Consider the following 21,110-nt stretch of genomic DNA (forward strand, 5'->3'; position numbering starts at 1 on the left):
TCATTCAAAGGGGAAAAAAAAGGACAGAATTTTACTCATATTGCCCAGTATATGTAAAACAAAACCTGTTCATCATTTGCTAGTTTACTAAATAGCAAGCAGTTGCATAATTCAGAAGCAATTTGTTACTATGTCAAGTGCATTTTTCTGTTTGTTTTTTTACTAAGATAGAATGGAGAAGTCTTCCATGCTAACAAGCAGCTTTAAGTGGTCACAATTATTTACCCCACTTCTTGCCTGAAACATCAGAAAATGATATGTACTGATTGCTCCAAGCATAACATTGGATAACCTTTGCCATAGCTGTGGTTTACTGGAACTTCCCATACAGACAGACAATACTCCAGCAGCTACAAACTTTGCTCACAGAATTGTTTAGAGATTCATGTAAAAATAAAAGATGTCATCCCAGACTTAAATTCAGGAGCCATTCGGGTGCTGACATCAGTTCAAGAAATTGTGCAAAATGAATGACAGTTCCCTGCCCCCAAAATAGAAAATGCAAACACTTAAGAGCTGCTGTTCTTTCCCCCCGAAAATTGCAGTATCCTCACTTCAGGTGTACTTGCCATTTATGGAATCTAACCACTTTTAAAATGCCACTAAAAGTACATCAAACTGACAGACTTTTCTAAGCATTCAAGTGATTTCAACGGTCACATTGAAGCTAAGAGAAACGTCAACTATAGACTTACTCAAATAATTGACTTCCTCCTCCCTCCCTCCCAAACACACAAGACTCCCTCCCACAGAGAGCAAAGTTGTTAACTGAAAAACAAGATAAATAATATGCTAGTCCATTTTACTGATTTTAAAGATACTGCAATTTTTATATACTTCAATGATTTTTCAACATTTCGCAGCTGTTTGGCTTTGCAGCACAGCAATTCATACACTATACTGTACAAAACTACCAGCCAGACTGGAATGATGTATTAATAGAAGGCACCATCATGCTTATTACATTACCAGAGAACAAAAATACAGTAAAGACAATTTTCACTGTACACAGTTTAAAGAAAGGAAAAGGGGGAGGAGGAGTGTGTTGAGCAGCCAACCATCCCTGCACTGAAGAGGGGCAGGTAGAAAAAACCTTAGATGTGGAGCTACTAAATCTGGTCTAATATTTAAGACCATAACATTTGAAGTTCTGATTTTCGTTATTTACTTCGTAACTAAATGATTTCCTTCTGGAATATACTTGTAGTCTTGTTAAGGTTTATGTGTACTCACTCATAATTCATTTGTCAATACCTACTAGAGTCTCTGATTTTTTTTTTAGTGTAAAGCTAAAAAATCATTACATGAATGTGTTTTAAGTCAAAGATTAAAGTTTAGAATGTGTGAGTGAAGCACCTTATGCGGTGGCAACAAATGTTTTTTAAAATAACATGATAAAAGAAGTTGGTAAAAAGACTTCAAAAGGATACCTGGATTGTCCAATAGTGAAATGCCTGAGAGACAAAGGACAGATCTGATTCCGAATTCCCACAACTTCAACAGTATACCACAAATCTGTTCATCAGATCATGAAAGAGGACAGGTTTCAGGTATGCATTTACTAGTACTAAATTATTTATGAAAACTAACGGCAAAGATGCCTCATTAAAGCCTATGATCATTTCCCTCATCACATGTACTGATCTGAATGGAAGAATGGAAAACAAAGCCCTGACTTTAAGCAGATGGGGGGCAATCTGTATTTTATACATGTGTACTCTAATCAGCAAACGTTAATTAACTCATACTCAAGACAAGCTTTGCTGAGAGGAACATAGGTTCAGTATCCTGGTGGAGACGTGAGTGACCAGGGCTAAAAGTACTTAACCTCTAAACCCTATTTCACTCTTGAAGAAATAAATAATAACATTCATTTCAAGGGGTCGCTGTGAATGATCAGAACATTGTGTATACATAAGATAAGATGCAGGCTCTAAAATTGATTGATCCCAAAGAAAGCACTGTTAACAACGAAGCCACATTTCAAGAATTGATGCTGACTACGAGAAATAACAAGACACAGAACACCATCTGAATACTGAAAGGAAATCTAGGGGACACGTCGCTTCTCCTTCCACGAACTGCAGTAATTTACTTATATACCAAAGCTTTGTATCCTCCTCGTGGAGGCCCTAGCCAGACACTTGGCATGCGTTCCTTAGAGGCTGCTGAAGAGTAATCACAGCATTCTTCTTTTTTTCTTTTTCTTGTCAGGCAGAGTGGACAGGGAGAGAGAGAGAGAGAGAAAGGTCTTCCTTTGCCGTTGGTTCACCCTCCAATGGCCGCCGCGACCGGCTCACCGCGCTGATCCAAAGCCAGGAGCCAGGTGCTTCCTCCTGGTCTCCCACGCGGGTGCAGGGCCCAAGCATTTGGGCCATCCTCGAGCCTTGCCCCGTCGGGGCGCGCTTGGACGAGGTGCGGTCACGACGTGAACGACCCGCTGGTGCCCGTCCCTTCCCCCGCTGGCTCGGGCTCGCCCTCGCGTGCCCGCCGTCGTTTGGGGTCCGCTCCGTCTGCTGGGGGTGTGTGTCTGTGGGGCGGGAGCCTCCGGGCCCCTCCTCCGCCGCCTCTGCCGCGCCCCGTCCCGTCCCTGGGGGTGTGTGCGGGTGAGCCGCCGGGGCTTGACCCACTCGCGTCCGAGGACGCCCCCGATTCCGCCGGCTCTGTTGTCCGGCTTGCTTCCCCGCGGAGGCTGTGGCAGAGAGCTGGCCTGGAAGAGGGGCGACCGGGACAGAATCCGGCGCCCCGACCGGGACTAGAACCCGGTGTGCCGGCGCCGCAGGCGGAGGATTAGCCTAGTGAGCCGCGTCGCCGGCCTACTCATAGCATTCAATGTGGCACCACAACGACCGCGGCAGGAACTGGAAGAAAGTTCAGGTCACGACGGGAAATGAGAACAAGACCAGAGGCCCAGGGCTCAGGGTCGCGGGATCAGGAAGGCGCTGACAGAATTAGGAAGCAAGGACAGAGAAAGGCAGGAGAACGACAGTGCGGTCGCGCAGGCGCATTTGAGATCCCTCCCCACCTGGGCCACCCCTGGCTGCTGACCTGTTGTGCAAGGAGCCGTCGCCGTAACTTCTGCCGCTCTCGGATCTCCTGCAAGCGGCTATCCATGTTCCGTCTTTCACCACCCGAATACTCGCCACTCTTGAATGAACCCCTGTCCAATCTCGCGAATCACTGGAGCAAACTTTACAAGGAAGTACCTCCTGCGACTGCACACCAGCAAGGCTTTCCTCTGCTTGGATTTCCGGCGCGACCGGAATTGGCGCGCCCAGATCCGGAAGTCCCGCCTCCTATCGGACGCCTGCAACTTGACGCCACCTGGAAAGGACCCAATGAGAGGCGTTGCTGCGCTAGAGGGGTCTCAAGCCTTTTGGCCTCTGAGCGCCGCCCAGAAATGCTCTTTGGTGGTCCGCCATGGGACCATCGACAATCGTTTTTCACTTCTCTCTCTTTGGTAGGTCATCAGTATGGTTTAAAATACTGTTCTGAAATATTGATTGGCTTTTCCATTAATTCCCTAGTTGACACCCGTGATGTTTTAAAGCTTGACAGATGTCCCCCCACCCTTTTTCTCCTTAAGATGTATTTAATCGTTTAAAAGGCAGAATTATAGAAACAGAAATATTTTCCACCCATCTGCTCACTCCCAAATGGCTGCAAAGCAGGAGCCCGGAACTCCATTAGGGTCTCTCACGTGGGTGACAGGGCGTCAAGCACTTCATCCATCTTCCACTGCTTTCCCAAGCCTGTTAGCAGGGAGCTGAATCAGAAGTGGAGTAGCTGGCATGCTAGTGCTCATTCGGGATGCTGGCTTCAGAAGCGATGCCTTAACTTGCTGGACCACAATGCCTGCCCCCCAGGACTCATTTTTAACTGCAAGCACAAACTCAGCTTGCCCAGAATTGAAGCCTGGCCTCTCACTACCTGAGTGACCTTGGCTAGTCAACTACCTCCTGAGCCATAGGGTTTTTTGTTTGTTGGTTGGTTGGTTTTTGGTAAAATAGGAGTAATAAGAGTACCTACTCACAGAGTTGTGAAAATTGAAAGAATAAATGGCATCTGGCATGATGTGTGTTATATATACCTCATGATCTCATTTTTTTTTTAAGATTTTATTTGTTTATTTGAGAGATAGAGTTACAGTTTGAGGGAAAGAGAAAGAGAAAGGTCTTCCATCCACTGGTTCACTCCCCAAACGACTGCAATGGCTGGAGCAGGGTCGATCTGAAACCAGGAGCCAGGAGCTTCTTCCTGGTCTCCCACACGGGTGCAGGGGCCCAAACACTTAGGCCATCTTCTACTGCTTTCCCACGTCGTAACAGGGAGCTGGCTTGGAAGAGAAGTAGCCAGGACTAGAACCAGCACCCATATGGGATGCCAGTGCTGCAGGTGGAGGATTAGCCTACTGTGCTGTAGCACTGGCCCCCTGATCTGGTTTTGAAAGAAAATTTTAAAAGAGGTGTTCTAAAAAATTTCTTGAGTAATGGTAGCAATATTTTTAAAAAATTAATTTCCAGGGAGCATATGCCATAACACATTTTTGAAAATATGAGTTAATGTATGTTTCTTTACAGATTGGTGGCACTTTGGCCTCTGGCATAGCAGTTAAGACTCTACCTGGGACATCTGCATCATACATCAGTGTGCTTGATTTGGAATCCCAGCTTCCCTTCTGATTTCAGCTTTCTCCTAATGTGCACCCTGGCAGGCAGCTATGATGACTCAAGTAGTGGAGTCCCTGTCAGCCAGGTAGGGGATCTGGATGGAGTTCTGAGAAGCTGACTTCAGCCCGACCCAGCCCTGTCTGTTGTGGACATCTGGAAATTTGTGGGCATCTGTGTATCTGTGTTTCAAAGAAAAATAAATACCCAAAAATCAGTTGGACGTCTTACCTGCTAATTATTTGAGTAGTAAACTGGTTTAAACTATTCAGCAATGATGGTAATGGACATTTGTTTACACAAATCTTTACTGCTATTGAACATTTTATATGACAAGCACTATGTTAGAGCTTAGATCCTAGCAGAAATCAAAGATTAAATAATTCAGCTTTTCTTTATGGAGGTATATTGTGTAAGGAAATTTTTTTTTTCCTGGAAAGGTACTATTTCAGTTAATTGACTGTGGTCTTTCATTCCAGTACTTCACCTACAGCTGCTGCAAGATGATGGTTGGGCTGGGTGTCTGCAAGCTACATACATTTCACACCTTTCCCTGACAGATGACTTCCAGTAAGATTGTGCCTACAGGAGGAACAGGGAGGAAATCAGAAGGTGGAACAATGGAAAGTATTGTTTTTCTTTACTTTTACTTTGCTCTGGCATCCAAGGGAATGGCTATGTCCTGTACAAAGCCCACAGTCAGTTAAAGCTGTTGCTCCTTTCCTCAAACCCCCAATGTGGCATCGTAGTAGTGGCCTTGCTTTTGAGCTGACAATACAACCTTCTCTCTTATGTATACCAGCTTTAAGACTGGTAGCCACTTGCAGTTAGGAGTTTCTATTTTAATTTCACTTTCCCCTTTTGCTCTTCTACCCCCATTATCTGTGTAACCATTTCTCTGTAGTAACTGGTGTCTGGTTAAAATACTTTGAATGATTTCTGTTTTCCCACATGGGAATCTGACTGATTAAAGATGCAGATGTGTACTACCTTACAGTATTTACAAAGCCACTGGAATCCTTCAGAAAGTTTTTGCAGTTTTTACAAAAATGGGAATATAATTCTAAAACCTATCTCTCCACCAGTGAGATTTTAAAACACCAGAGCACAGTAGAGTAGTATATGTGCCTACCACTAATATATTTTCATCATGGCAACATCAGAGCCACCAGAGAGTCTGTGTCATAGTAGGAGGAAAGAGAATAAATTGAGGAAGTTCCCACATGATTCTTCTTTGAAGAAGCAGTTTAACTTACATGCACTTATATTAGAAAGGTAAAAAGAGATCCACATTACAATGGATACATTTCTCCCTAGCTCCTTGACAATGACTCCTCTGAACGTATATGTCCAACTGCATTTTATGAGAATGACCTCCACAATCTCTGCTATGGTTGGAATGTTTTTGTCCTCTACAAAAAGTAATGTTCAAAGTTTATCCTCAATCCTTCCTGAATGAGGTTAGGTGCCCTTGTTACAGGGCTTGGTGAGGGCAAGGATTGGGGCACAGCTGGCTAAGCAACTTGTTATGATGCTGGAATCCCCTAACAGAGTGCTGACTGGAGTCCTGCCTGCTATGCTTCAGATTCAGCTCTCTGAATATTTCCCAATAAGAGCCCTCACAGCAGCCCTATGAAGCTGCCTTCCAAGACCCCCACCAAGGTGGTGCCCCGGCCTGGGGCCTCCCTGGCCGCCAAGGAGCCCAAAGCCTGACAAGGGCAAGGGCCCGCCTTGGACAGACTGCAAGCGGTGGCAGCGGCGGTGGCACAGCCCCGGCATCAGACTCCGCTGACCCCGGCCAGGGCCCGAGGTGCCGGCCCCACACTCGGCCATTGAGGAGAAGGTGATGAAAGGTATCGAGGAGAACGTGTTACAGCTCCAGGGCCAAGACCGGGCCCCGGGCCCTGAGGTCAAGCATCACAACACCAGCAGCATCTCCAGCTGGTTCGGCCTGAAGAAGAGCAAACTGCCAGCCCTGAACCGCCGCACAGAGGCCCCCAAGGGCAAGGAGGGGGCCGGCGGGTCTCCCCGTTCCGCAAGGAGGTTAAGATGGAAGTGCGGGAGCTGGAAGCCGAGAGTCTCAACATCCCCACGCTGGTAGCCAAGGCCGAAGACCTGCGGCGGGCGCTGGAGGAGGAGAAAGTCTACCTGAGTAGCAGGGCCCACCCGCGGCCCTGGGGCCCAGCCTGGGGCCCCACGCCGGGCCGCCAAAGAGCTGGCAGGACCCCAGGCCTGAGTACGATTTCCAGCCCTGGTGACCTCCAACCCCAAGAACCCCTGGCCGGCCTGCAGGCCCCGCAATGGCCTTGTGGGCCCACTCCAGGGCTGCGGGAAACCTCCCGGGAAGCCAAGCAGCGAGCCAGGGCGGCCGGGAGACCCCCTAGCAGGACAGCCTGGCCGAGGCAGTGCCCGCCTCACACTTCACAGCCTGTGGTTCCTTGACCGGAACCTTGGCCAGTGGCATCGGCACCTTCCCACCCCCAGACCATGGCAGCTGCGGGACGCCCAGCAAGAATCTTCCCAAGACCAAGCCTCCACGGCTGGAGCTGGAGCTCCCTCCCGGGGTGCCCCCAGCCCGGCCCCCGCCCTCACCAGAGTCCCGCGCCCTGCCCACACCCTGGAGCGGGAGGTGCCGGCCTAGAGGAGCTCCTGGTGAGTGGGCGGCACCCCAGCTTGCCTGCCTTCCCGGCGCTGCTCCCGGCCGCCCCGAGCCACCGTGGCCATCTGAAGGGTCCCGAGGATCCCTGTGAAGACCCAGGCCCAACACCCCCCCCTCCCCCCCCCGTGCAGCTGGCCAAGAACTGGACTTTCCCCAACACCAAGGCAGCGGGCAGCTCTGCCGACCCTTTCCTGTGCTCGCCTCGACAGCTGGAGGGGCTGCCCAGGACCCCCCTGGCCCTGCCCGTGGAACCCCCTGGTCCTGCCCGTGGACTGGAAGCGGAGCCTGGAGCCCAGCCGCCGGTCCCCCAGCCTTCGGGGCAGCCGCACCCCTAGCACGTCTGCGTGGTCAAGGAAGGCAGGGCGGCCAGTGGGGGCCTTCCGGCTTGGAGGCCTCGGAGTGTCTCAGTGACTCACTGTATGATTCACTCTCCTCCCGCGGGAGTCAGGGCTGAGAGCCGGCCCCCTGCGCTCTCCGTGCTGCCCAGAGACGCCGCCGCCGCAAGGCGGCAGGTGCATCAGAAGAAGCTGGCGGGGTCCCCGGCACAGCCCACCGCCCAGGCTCAGCTCAGGGAGAGACCCCCCCCCCCCACCAGCCGCGGCCCCTTCTCACCCAGAGTAAGGCTCTTTCTGCAGCGTCCAGGGGCTCCCACGGCCGCCATGGTCCAGTCCCCAGCCCCCAGCCCCCACATCGGGCTGAGCCATCTTGTGGTGCTGGGCTTCCGGCCCACCAGCTGTGCCATCTCTGCCCAACCTGGCTGCTCCCTGCCCTGAAGGCCCCGTGGGGTCGTCCCAGGACCCCGCACTGGTGGGGTGTGGGGTGCGGGGGACAAGTTGCCTTCTGCCTCGCCCTGGCCCTCCCTGCTGTCTGGATGGTGCTGCCCCCACCGCCACACACACACTGCCCCGTGTCCTTGGGGTTGATTTGTCTGTCTGGTGTGTGTATATATATATGCATCTGGCTCGGTCCCCCCCCTCCCCCAGCACCGCACTGCAGTTAATTTATCTGTCGTTACAAAACGTGGCTGCTCTGCTTCCAGCCTCATTGCATTTTGTAAGCAGAACTTTTCAGGAAGGCAGATACGATAATATTAGTGTCTGAATCTGCTGGTTGTTTCTGCTTTCTCCCTATACTTTGTAAAGAACTGACACTCAGTAGATCTGGAGGACGACCCTGTTGATTTGAGTACTACTCTCTACCGAGTTTTGTTGGAAAAAATGCTTCCTATTTTTTTTATATTCAGATTTACTTTTTTGAAAGGCAGAGTTACAGAGGGAGCTGGTCCAGGCCAAAGCCAAGAGCCCAGAATTCCATGTGAGAGGCATGGGCCGTTTTCTGCTGCCTTCCAGGGTACGTTAGCAGAGAGTTGGACTGGAAGTGGAGCCGCCAGGACTGGAATTTGCACTCTGATTATCAGATGCCTGTGTGGCAGGCAGCAGTTTCACCTGAAAGTCCTTAAAACACTAATCCTGCAACCATCTCAAAAATCTGTGGGATTTGGCCGGCGCCGCTGCTCACTAGGCTAATCCTCCGCCTAGCGGCGCCGGCACACCGGGTTCTAGTCCTGGTTGGGGCGCCGGATTCTGTCCCGGTTGCCCCTCTTCCAGGCCAGCTCTCTGCTGTGGCCAGGGAGTGCAGTGGAGGATGGCCCAGGTGCTTGGGCCCTGCACCCCATGGGAGACCAGGAAAAGCACCTGGCTCCTGGCTCCTGCCATCGGATCAGCGCGGTGCGCTGGCTGCAGCATGCTGGCCTCGGCGGCCATTGGAGGGTGAACCAATGGCAAAAGGAAGACCTTTCTCTCTGTCTCTCTCTCTCACTGTCCACTCTGTCTGTTAAAAAAAAAAATCTGTGGGATTCAAGAGTTAATGTGATGAAACATTCCTTTAGAATAAAAATAATTTAGGGGCCAGTGCCGTGGCTCATTTGGCTAATCCTCCGCCCGTGGCACCGGCATCCCATATGGGTGCTGGGTTTTAGTCCCGGTTGCTCCTCTTCCAGTCCAGCTCTCTGCTGTAGCCTGGGAGGGCAGTGGAAGATGGCGCAAGTGCTTGGGTCCCTGCACCTGCATGGGAGACCAGGAAGAAGCACCTGGCTCCTGGCTTCGGATTGGCGTAGCTCCGGCTGTAGCGGCCATTTGGGGGGTGAACCAACAGAAGCAAGACCTTTCTCTCTGTCTCTCCCTCTCACTGTCTGTAACTCTACCTGTCAAATAAATAAAATTTAAAGAAAAACCAATTTATTCCTAATTTATCTGCTTTGTAAGTTGTTTCCTCCCTGTATGCTGTAGTTGTATGTGTCCCACAAAAACCATGTGTTGGCAATTGCATCCATTAACACAACAGTGTTGGGATGAGGGACCTAATGCATGCTGATTAGGCCATGAATTCTAGAGTGGATTATCAAAGTAGTGGGGTTGTGACTGTGGAAACCTAAAGGATGTGGTGGTCTCTTTCTTTCTTGCTCTCATTCCCAATCTCTCACCTGCTCTTACCCCCCCCCCCACTTTGTGGCATGGGAAGATGCAGAAAGAAGGCCATTTGCAAATGGCAGCCCCTTGTCTTGATCTTCTGCTGGCCAGCCTCCAGAACTTGTGCCAATAAATTATGTTCATGACAAATTACCCAGTCGCAGTAGTCTGTTAAAACAATAGGGAGTAAACATTCTGTACATATACCTCTGCATGACAGAAAAATATTGAGTTAAAAACGTGTCACAATAGTGGAGATATCGACTGGCGCCATGGCTCACTTGGCTAATCCTCCGCCTGCAGCGCTGGCACCCCAGGTTCTAGTCCCGGTTGGGGCACCAGATTCTGTCCCTGCTGCTCCTCTTCCAGTCCAGCTCTCTGCTGTGGCCTGGGAGTGCAGTGGAAGATGGCCCAAGTGCTTGGGCCCTGCACCCACATGGGAGACCAGGCAGAAGCACCTGGCTCCTGGCTTCGGATTTGTGGGGAGCAACTCGGACTAGACTAAGTTACTGGAATTAAGACTTATTCTATGCATCTGCTCTCCCACAATATGGCGCTGAGAGAAAGAGACCAAACAACTTCTACGCAGCTGCCTCTCGCCAACTTGACTGGTAAGCTGCAGGAGCTGATCCTGCTCCTGATTGGAGGAGAGCAGCGTGCTCGGCGTGTGGGTGGCAGAGTTGGGATCGGTGGAAGAGGACTATAAAGGAGGAGAGAGACAACATGCACCAGGGACATCCGGATAACATCTGAGCAGCCCCCGAGAGAGCTGGCCGGCGGTGTGCCACTCCTCCGCAGAAGTGGGGAAAGTGGCAGGGGGAGCCGCCCCTCCACGGAGGTGGAGGGGTCGGCAGCCAACCCGGGAAGGACTAGCAGCAAACCCAGGAAGGGACGAGCAGACGAAAGAACAGCGCAGGGTCCTGTGTCGTTCCTCCGCGAATGGGGGAGCGACAGGATTGGCGCAGCGCGCTGGCTGCAGCATGCAGGCCGTATTGGCCATTAGGGGGGTGAACCAACGGAAAGGAAGACCTTTCTCTCTGTCTCTCTCTCTCTCACTGTCTCTGCCTGTCAAAAAAAAAATAGTGGAGATATCTGTATGTATCTCTTGCATGTAGCAAGTCCTCTGAGAAATGAAATTGTTTATGAAACAAAAGCTTCTTGGGGTTTACTCTGTGGTGTTTCAAGAACAGGAAATTCTGTGCTGTAGTTATTCAAACTAATAAATTTTACACCTCAACATGGTTTTAAATTTTGTTTTTACACGTTAATTCTTTAAAGCTGAGTATCCAAGTTGGGCCCAAAGTGCCGACTGCGCTCCTGTAAAGTCAGGGTCTCTACCCAGTAACAGGATCAGAGACCTACCTCAAAAGCAAAGGAGCTGGGGGCAGGCATTGTTGAAAGGCTAAAGAAAGGGGAAATGCAGTAAGGAAGAGAGGTCAGCCCCAGGTCAAGCTTCGTGCCCAGGCCTGGGGTCCCGGGATCCTCCTCCTACCTGGTGGCTCTTGTGACAAAGTAGGAGGAGATCAAGTCCCAGTGATCCTCTGTCCAGACATGCGGTCGCCCGGAGCTGCCACAGGCCCATCCCAGGGTCCCCACCATGGCTCGCTGGCCAGGGTCTCCCAGGCCGGCTAGGGTCCCTCAGTCTGAGGTGCAGCTCCCTTCCGTGAGACCCTCCCTCTTCACCTTCAGCGAAGCTGCTTGGGCACTGGCTCCAAGGGCTGATGGGACAGGCGGGTGCTGCCGTCCATGCTCTCCCCGGGGGTCTTGCAGATTCCGGTGCTGTGGGTCCCAGGCGGCCACGAAGGTGACCCACAAGCTCTGCGGAAGCCAAGTGGCCACAACTAGAAGGAAGGCAGGTGGCTGCTGCGGTGCGCTGTGTGCCGGGCTGTGGGTGTGTTCGCGTATCCTCCTCCCGGGAGGGGAGAGATGACCCGGTCCCAAGCCCAGAAGGCAGCAGTTAGGGGTAGATTTCCCCAAAGGGGAGAGACCGTGCTACCCTGGGCACTTTCCCTGGGGCCTGGGAATACAAGCAGGGTCCCAATTTACTTTTCTCCAGCTTGGATTGGTTGTCAAAGTTGGTTGCAGGGCAAGGGGGCGTCCTGTCAACCTCCAGCCTGTCAGTGATTGCCCCGCCAACAGATCCTCCCTTTTCTGGGATGAACTAGACTCATTCTGTGCTTTGTGGCCCAGCCCTTGCCATGGCTGATTTGTCCTTGCTTGACATTGGACCCACACTCCACCCAATGGGATTAACTCCATCGATTCTGAATGGGGACGAGGAGACCTAGAGCAGAAGCCTGGAGGCTGGGTCTGATGACACGGCTGGGGTGCAGGTCTTTAGAGAAGCATGCGTCTTTCCCTTCCACGGGCTCCTGTTGTGTAATTTTTCATCACAACCCTCCCTTTTAGCAGTCTTTTCTTGTAAGGTCCTTAAATGTGGTTCCTGTGGCTACTGAAAGTGGTCTGTGGCCTGGCTGCGTGTCTCCATCCCCAAGCCAGCCCTAGATGGCCTCTCCAGCCAAGGACCTGGCTACTATGGTCCTGGCACTGCCTGCATTCCTCCATCGCCCTGAAGGGGCAGATGGTGAGAGGCCTGGCCAAGTGCTTGTGTGACCTCAGCCAGGGCAGTGGACTCCCTGCCTCCCTCCAAGGGCCCTTCTGCTAAGCTCAGCTTTCAGAAAGGGGCAGCAGGAATCAGAGAAGGGCAGGGGCTGGCATCCATCCTCTCTGCTTCACTGTCACCAGCCTGCTCAGGACACATGTGCATCCCTTTGTAGAGGACAAGGGAGGCTCAGCGTCAGGGAAGGACTCATTGGAGGCAATCCTGGAGCCAGGACTGGACTCTGTGCATCTTCATCTCACTGCCAAAGCCATGGGTCACATGCCTGAGTCTGCTGCCATCTCCATAGGTAGGGTCCAACGGCCCCTCCCTTCTCCAAATCTCAAGTGGAGTCTGGGGCTCATAGTCAGTGTGGGGACTCAGAGCTCCTGTCTCTAGGAGCCAAATACAACCATTATTCAGAAATGGCAGGGTAACCCATGCTCAAAGCAGCAGCAGCAGCCAATGGACAACAGTGCAGTCTGGAGAAGCCCCATGGCCTTCCCCTAAGCTCTAAGTGTCCTCCTGGGGTGACTATGGCTGGGCACTTGGGCTCAGGGAGCTTGGACCTGCGCGGAGTACTCCTGCCAAGGGAACAGCCCTGCAGTCTTCTGAAAATTGTCCGATTGGATTGATTTTGGTCAATGCATCGCTTTCAGCGGGGCCCTGGCTGAACCCTGGAGTTTCCTCCCCAGGCTCGGGTTCTGGTTGATAACGGTAAGGGCCGACTTTCCCAGTGCTGAGCCTTCCACACACACGTTTCACAGCCGTGGTCCTGGAGTAGATATCTGTTGCATGTAACCCAAGAATCCAAGTAGATGATTGAAATAAATATTTAAGATATTAAATTGTTGTCCGTGAGGATTTTGTATTTGTGTAAGCATACTTCATACAGACCTAGGGAGATCCTGCCATCTTTTTATTGTAAAATCCATGCTACTGGTTTGACAGCTGACTGGAAGGAGTCAGGAATTCTTTAAGATGAGCGCCGAGGGCGGGGCTAGCCGCAGCGGCGGGTAAGATGGCAGTTGGGCTGCCGGCCTCCCGCGTCTGCGCCCAGCCTCCCAGGGCCTCCCTCCAGCTGCGGGTCCCCTTCTGACTCCAGCGTCCTGCTCCTACTCACCCTGGGAAGCAGCAGGTGACAGCCAGCAGTGACGCGGATAAAAACCCGAGTAAGGAGACGCCCATAAAAACCCGAGTAAGGAGACACCCTTGCGCCCTGTGAAGGGCCGCACCCTCTGCTGTTCCATGGGGCCCCACAGGCACTGGCCTTTCACGTTTCTCCCTTCAGGCTCTGGTAGTCACCTTAGGCGGCCTGCAGCTTTGCGGTGGAAAGAGTAGGGGTTTCTTGTGATGTCTAAGCGGTGAGTCATTCAGGTTAACTCGGCCGCTTGAAGTAGGTCTGCAATGTCCTCGCGAATGTCCATCGTTTCTTTCAGCGAACTGAAAACAGTTTGAGGTGCTGGGAATTCCAAGCACCCCTTTGACTCCTGCTCGGACCACATAGGTTGTGGTATTTAGCCCCCGTTCGCTTTCCCCGCTGCTTCCTACGTCACCACAGGTGCCCTTCAAATATACCATGCACTTCCTTATCCCTGTGCCTTTCATGATGCTGTGCAAACTCAATCTGATCCACTTCCCCCGCTAAATCTCTTTGCAAAGAAATCTCATATTCACCCCTTCAAGGCCTTCCGTGAATATCCTCACCCATGGGAAATTATCTCCATGCATCTTGTGTTCATATCTCTGAGCAAACTCATCTTTATTTCCAATTTAGTTTTCATCATATGCCTTAGTAAATACTTCTGGTAGCTGACGTTATCCATGAGTCCCTCTAGGCAAAGACCCTTTCTTGTTCATAATTGTGTCTTCCTGGGGCCGGTGCGATGGTGCAGTAGGTTAATCCTCCACCTGCTGCACCAGCATCTGATATGGGCACCGGTTCTAGTCTCGGCTGCTCCCCTTCCCGTCCAGCTCTCTGCTGTGGCCTGGTATAGCAGTGGAGGATGGTCCAGGTCCCTGGGCCCCTGCACTTGCATGGGAGACCAGGAGGAAGCTCCTGGCTCCTGGCTTCAGAGCAACACAGCTCCATTGTGGCCATTTGGAGAGTGAACCAATGGAAGGAAGATCTTTCTCTCTGCTTCTCTCTCTCTCACTGCCTGTAATTCCACCTGTCAAATAAATAAATAAAATCTTAAAAAAGATTGCTTCTTCCTGGCACATTAGACAGTTCTTTATTGATCAGTGACATTCAGGAAACATTTGTGACTGTAAACAAGAAATTTTAGTGCAGAAAATGTGAGTTGCTCCTAGAGTAAGAATTTTTGAGAATTATCAAAATATTTGTTAGCTGCACAATTGGGATCTTCTTGGGTTAGAGATATGCATATTTTTCAAAGGGCAGATTTCCTGGAATTTGCTATGACATTTTCAAAGTGGTTGCATCAGTTTCTACTGCTAGTGGCGGTGTTATGAGACTTGCAGTTGCTCCATATTGCTGCTAACACTCAGTATATTCGCACTAACATGTCTAAATGCATATAGCTTGACTTGGTGTGTGGGTGATGTTTCTAAGTGTCAACTGATTTCTGTCCTTCATTGGAGCATTTCATCCATTTTAATTTCTTTGTGAGGAAAGAGATCTTTCACTCCCTAAATGACCTCAACAGCCAGGGCTGGGCCAGGCAGAAACCAGGATCCCAGAACTCCATCTGGGTCTCCCAAAAAGGTGGAAAGGGCCCAAGGACTTGAGCCATCATCCACTGCCCTTGCCCTGCCCCCAGGATGTATTAGCAGGAAGCTGGATCAGAGGCAGAGTAGCATGGATTTCAGTAGGCACTCAGACATGGGATGTGTCTGTCTCAAGTGGTTACTTAACCTGCTGTGGCACCACCCCACTGCTCTGCTCTACTAATACTCATATTTGCACAGTATATATAAAAATATTCCAAAGATTACTCTAGTACTACCTTAGCACCATGGCACAAGTGTTGAAATGTGGAATTTTCATCACTGTTCATTTGTATTCTGACTTGTATTAAGTGTTCCCATATAACTTGAGAATCATTTCAAAGTATGGTCTTTAAGTTCTAATATGTAGACTTTGGGAGATGATTTTATTGCCTCTGCTCAGAGAATGACCTTTGCATCATATTCATTACCTTTCCATTGTTGAGCACTGCTTTAAGGACAGATACAGGTACCTCTGAAGTGAATGTGCTCTCTCTTTGTTGGCTCCTGTATGTGCCCATGAGAGCAGGCTTACTAATTGATTAAATTCATTTATTTTTTTATTTGCTTAGTCTATAAATATCCAAGAAAGGCATATTAAAATCCCTCTGTATAATTGAGAATGGATCCATTTCCTGGTTTTCTACCATTTTTCTTTTTTTAACTTTTATTTAATTAATATAAATTTCCAAAGTACAGAATATGGATTACAATGGCTTCCCCCCCATAAAGTCCCTCCCACCCGCAACCCTCCCCTTTCCCACTCCCTCTCCCCTTCCATTCACATCAAGATTCATTTTCGTTTCTCTTTATATACAGAAGATCAGTTTAGCATACATTAAGTAAAGATTTCAACAGTTTGCTCCCACACAGAAACATAAAGTGAAAAATACTGTTTGAGTACTAGTTATAGCATTAAATCTCAATGTACAGCACACTAAGGACAAAGATCCTACATGAGGAGTAAGTGCACAGTGACTCCTGTTGTTGACTTAACAAATTGACACTCTTGTTTATGGCATCAGTAATCACCCTAGGCTCTTGTCATGAGCTGTCAAGGCTATGGAAGCCCCCTGAGTTCACTGACTCTGATAATTTTTAGACAAGGCCATGGTCAAAATGGAAGTTCTTTCCTCCCTTCAGAGAAAGGTACCTCCTTCTTTGATGACCCCTTCTACCATTTTTCTTTTAAGTGTCACAGCTATATTTCAAATTGATACAGGTTCAATACTGGATATATGTACATATATGTGTATATATATTATAATTAGAAATGGGCCCAGATTTATTATTAGTTGACAGACATTTTATGTTTATGGCATACAAGATAATATTTTGGTGTGTATTTTGTGACTGCACATATTTTTTTCTTTTTTTGTAGTAAAACACTGAAACTCTACTCTTGCAGTATCAAAGCATACAATATATTGTTATTCACTATCGTTACATGCATTCCATACAATGAATGTCTTGACTTTAGTCTTCTTGTCTCATTGAAATTTTGGACACTTTGAGTGACATTTCTCTAATTCCTCTACTCCACAGCCTCAGATAGCCTCCATTTTATTTTACTCTTTTTCTATGAGTTTAATTTTTAAGGTCCCACATCTAAGTGAGATCATGGAGTATTGCTTTTTCTGCACCTGTGTTATTTCACTTAACTTCTCCAGGTTTATCCATGTTGTTGCAGATTAGAGTATTTCCTTCTTTAATAATCCTGAACAGGATTCCAGCATGTACAGTATATACACTCTTTTTTCATCCACTAAGCAATTGATAGATACTCAATTTGACTCAATCTTGCATATTGTAAATCATGCTGCAATGAACATGGCAGTGCAGACATCTTTGATCCACAGATTTCATTTCCTTTAGATAGAGTTCTGGTAGTTGTATTGCTTGATCATATGGTATTTCTATTTTGAATATTTTGAGGGGCAGCCATCCTGTCTTGTATAATGGTGGCATTAATTTACATTCTAACCTACAATGTGTTAGTGTTTCAACTCAGGGGAAGCATTTAGTGCAGGAGGTAAGATGTCACTTGGCATGCACACATCTCAGGATTAGTTGGGTTGAAATCCCAGCTGTTTTCCAATTCAAGCTTCCTGCTCCTGTGTATTCTGGGAGGATGGCTCAAGTGTTTGGGTCCTGCCATCCCTGTGTGAGACTCAGATTGAGTTCTGGGCACCTAGCTTTTCCCAGAACTTCTTAAAGAGGGCATTTGCAGATTGAACCAGGCCATGAGAATCTCTTCTGTCTCTCTGTTTTTCAAATAACTAATAAATCAATGAATACAGAAGGGTCTCATTTCTCTACATCCTCACTAACACTTGATTATCTTTCTTCTATTTGAGAATAGCTATCCTGGGGTAGATGTTTGGCTCAGCCTTGAAGATGCGTCTTGGGATGCCCACATCCAATATTGCAGTCCTAGGGTTTGAGTCCCAAGTCTGCCTTGGATCCAGCCTCCTGCTGATGTGCATCCTGGGAGACAACAGGTAATGACAAGTAGTTGTGTGCTGCCACCTACATGGAAGACCCACATTGAGTTCCAGGTTCCTGGCCATAGCCCAGCCCTACTGGTCATCAGCATTTAGAGAGTGCAACAGCAGATGGAACACCTCTCTCTCTCTCCCTCTCTCCCCCTTCTCTCTCTCTCTCTCTCTCTCACACACACACACACACACACACACATTTGTCTCTGTTTTTCTGTCTTTCCAATACAGTAAAACCAAACAAAAATGTAAAGATAATAGCTATTTTAGCAGTTGTGAGGTGATTTTTTTAAAAAAAATATTTATTTATTTAAAAGGCAGAGTTGCAGAGAGACGGGGGGGGGAGAGTGAGAAGGAAGGAGGGAGGGAGGAAGGAGGGAGAAGGGAGAGGGAGGTCTTCCATCCGCTGTTTCACTCCCCAGATGGCTGCAACCGGCTGGAGTGGTGCTGATCTGAAGCCAGAACCCAGGGGCTTCCTCTGGGTCTCTCTTGCAGGTGCTTTTCCAAGCTATAGCAGAGAGCAGGATCAGAAGTGGAGCAGTAGGGACTCAAACTGCAGATGGCAGATTTACCTGCCATTCCACAGTTCCAGTCTTGAGAGGTGATTTTAATTGTAGTGTTAATGTGACTTTATCTCATGATTAGAGATGTTAAGCAACCTTTCATATATACCTGATTTCCATTTGTGTATCTTTTGAGAAATATTGGTTCAAGTTATTTACCTTTTTTATCTGATTGTTTTCTCACTATTGAGTTGTTTCAGTTTCTTATATATTTTATATATTTATTTCTTATCATTTATATGGTTTTAAAATATTTTCTCCATTCCATAGGTTGCCTCTTCTGTGAATTGTTTCCTTTCCTGTCCAGAAGCTTTTTAGTTTGACATAAACACAGTGTCTGTTTTTGCTTACCTTTGGGGTCATAGCCAAGAAATCATTGCCCAGACCAATGTGATGGAGCTTGGAGCTTTTTCTGCTTTCTTCTAGTACTTTGGCTGTTTCAGGTACTATGTTTTAGTCTTCAGGGTATTTTGAATTGATTTTTGCATGTGCTAGGAAATGCAAATCCAAATTTACTCTTCTGCATGTGGATATCCAGTTTTTCCAACATCACTTATAGAATAAACTTGCTATCCACATTGAATGGTCTTGGAACCTCTGTCAGCAATCAATTTATGATAAATACATGACACTGAACTTGCTTATTTACACAAATTCTGATACTAACACACCCACCTAAGTTCATGTGTCACTGGCAACAGCTTAACATCTAGTTTTTCACATTACTTGTACTTGTTGGTGCCCTCATGTGTTAGGCATCTCCTTTGTGAACAGAGCTATGGCTAGAGTCTTCACATTCATTTGGAAAGGCTTTGGTAGTCTCTTTTAACATGAGACATATTTTATTTATATTAATTAAAAATTGTCATAATTTGTTTCCACCTTTTGTTGGATAATTTATATGTATGATGGCTTTTGCTTCTTTTTTACTAGCCCACCATAACATTGTATTAGATTGGGCAAATTTTATTGATTTCCTTTTATCTCTTTCTTCTTTAAAATATATATTTCTTTTTTCTATGGTTGAGTTTTGTGGAGATTGGTTATTACTACAAACCACAATATCCAAACTATATATAAATTAATTCAGGCTGCATCCCAAGTGGCAGTCATTTCCATTGAACTCATTATAGGAGCCATGATAAACCAATAGAAATCTCTGGCAGAGGTGATTTAATGAGTAGAGCTGCAGGTATTATTGAGTTCAAGGTTCTACTTTTGTTCATGGCTTTGTTTTGTTTTGATTTTACTTGGTGCACAGCCAACACAGGTTCATCATGGATTTCAAAAAAGATTGAAAATTGTTGTAATGGCTGAACATTTGACAAGTAATGTCATTGATAGAGATCAGAGAATTTGTGTTTCTTTCTTTTTTTTTTTTTTTTGATGTATCTAAATCTCATTGGAGGCCGGCACCGCAGCTCAATAGGCTAATCCTCTGCCTGCGGCGCCAGCACCATGAGTTCTAGTCCTGGTTGGGGCACTGGATTCTGTCCTGGTTGCTCCTCTTCCAGTCCAGCTCTCTGCTGTGGCCAGGGAGTGCAGTGGAGGATGGCCCAAGTGCTTGGGCCTTGCACCTGCATGGGAGACCAGGAGGAAGTACCTGGCTCCTGGCTTCAGATTGCCACAATGCACCGGCCATGGTGGCTACTTGGGGGGTGAACCAATGGAAAAAGGAAGACCTTTCTCTCTCTCTCTCTCACTAACTCTGTCTGTCAAAAATAAATAAATAAAAAAATAGATCTCATTGGAAAGAAGAGCTTTTTCAATTGTTAACTGCTATGAATCTGTATTTCTGTATATCCCTTTGACCTGCTACAAATTATATTTGACAGCATATGGAAGCTCTTGCATATTTGCAGTTGGAAAATGTCCTTATCTCTCATTGTGAATTTATAATATTTTCTTTATATTCTTGGGTATGTAATTAAGTTTTGTAGATTAATAATTATCAGGTATTTTAAAATTGAGGTCAATTATGTTTGGTTGACGGGAAACAAGAAGTGACCACAAAAACAAAAAACTCTGGGAATGGATTAACCAGTCTCCATCACTCCTTTAGAATTTTTTTTCTCATTCTATGCAGCCATTGGGACAAGTTGAAGTTCTACATAATGATAATGACATTTAAGAACATATGAATGATATATTCCTATGTATTGTGCTTATTTTCTGTGATTAAAACTGAAGTAATTAGATTCAGATCAGGAAAATAAAATTAGGTTTAACCAGGAAACTAAACTTCAAAGAAGGAAAACAAATCATCACTAAACAACAGAAAAGCCATTGTAGTTTTTTGTTTGTAAGCTGGGTCCCTTTTTGTTTTTGAAATCCTTCTTGTGATTCAGCTTGCCTTTTCTTTTTTTATTTTAAGTGTTTTATTTTATTTTTAGTTAGTCTTAACAGATTCAATATAAATACAATTCTTGGGAATAATAGAGGAAGGAGGAGAAAGGATGGGAGAGTGGATGGGAAGAAGGGTAGGGTGGGAAGTATCACTATGTTCCTAAATCTGTACAAGTGAAATACATGAATTCTATTTACCTTAAATAAAATCTAGTAAAAATGTTTAGTGAACATGTGTCATGTATTTAATATATATGCAGACTTAGGAGCATAGTAATATTTCTTCCTGGTCTCCCACATGGGCATAGGGGCCAAAAAACCTGGGCCATTCTCTTGCTTTCCAAAGCACATTAGGAAGGTGCTGGATCAGAAGTGGAACAACTGCTACTCGAACCAGTACTCATATGGGATGCCAGTGCTGCAAGTGGCAGCTTAACTCCATACACCACAAAGCCAGGCCCAGTTCCCCTTTCATAACAGCTGTCACAATTATAATTTTACATTTTTAGTAGGGTGATTGCATGAATGACCATCTCCTGTGCTCTTCTCTAGCATCAGGGTGTTCATAATGCACTCTATC

At 47.5% G+C, this 21,110-nt stretch overlaps 1 protein-coding gene, 1 long non-coding RNA gene and 1 pseudogene across 4 annotated transcripts in view; 2 read left to right on the forward strand and 1 right to left on the reverse strand.

Annotated features, from left to right (window-relative positions):
* Positions 1–3,252, reverse strand: part of METTL14 (methyltransferase 14, N6-adenosine-methyltransferase non-catalytic subunit) — a 30,115-nt gene extending 26,863 nt beyond the window's left edge. For both annotated transcript variants that reach the window (XM_070047676.2, XM_089302880.1), the window contains exon 1: positions 3,049–3,252. In XM_070047676.2, the coding sequence (XP_069903777.1) occupies positions 3,049–3,114 (66 nt within the window). In that variant the 5' untranslated portion in view covers positions 3,115–3,252. The remainder of the gene's footprint in view (positions 1–3,048) is intronic.
* Positions 3,253–3,276: 24 nt separating this feature from the next.
* Positions 3,277–5,666, forward strand: LOC138843504 (uncharacterized). Of its 2 annotated transcripts, XR_011378270.2 has the most exons (3): positions 3,277–3,460; positions 4,581–4,755; positions 5,147–5,666. It is a non-coding gene; the product is annotated as an uncharacterized LOC138843504 (long non-coding RNA). The 2 variants fall into 2 exon arrangements; XR_016212290.1 differs by lacking the exon at positions 5,147–5,666 and having other exon boundaries at positions 3,280–3,460; positions 4,581–4,884.
* A 606-nt stretch (positions 5,667–6,272) lies between these two features.
* On the forward strand, positions 6,273–7,920 carry LOC149125060 (nck-associated protein 5-like pseudogene; annotated as a pseudogene).
* Positions 7,921–21,110: the final 13,190 nt, after the last annotated feature.

This window comes from Oryctolagus cuniculus, chromosome 8 (genome assembly GCF_051225735.1).
Source record: "Oryctolagus cuniculus isolate XC-2025 breed Fujian yellow rabbit chromosome 8, ASM5122573v1, whole genome shotgun sequence".
Lineage (NCBI taxonomy): Eukaryota > Metazoa > Chordata > Mammalia > Lagomorpha > Leporidae > Oryctolagus > Oryctolagus cuniculus.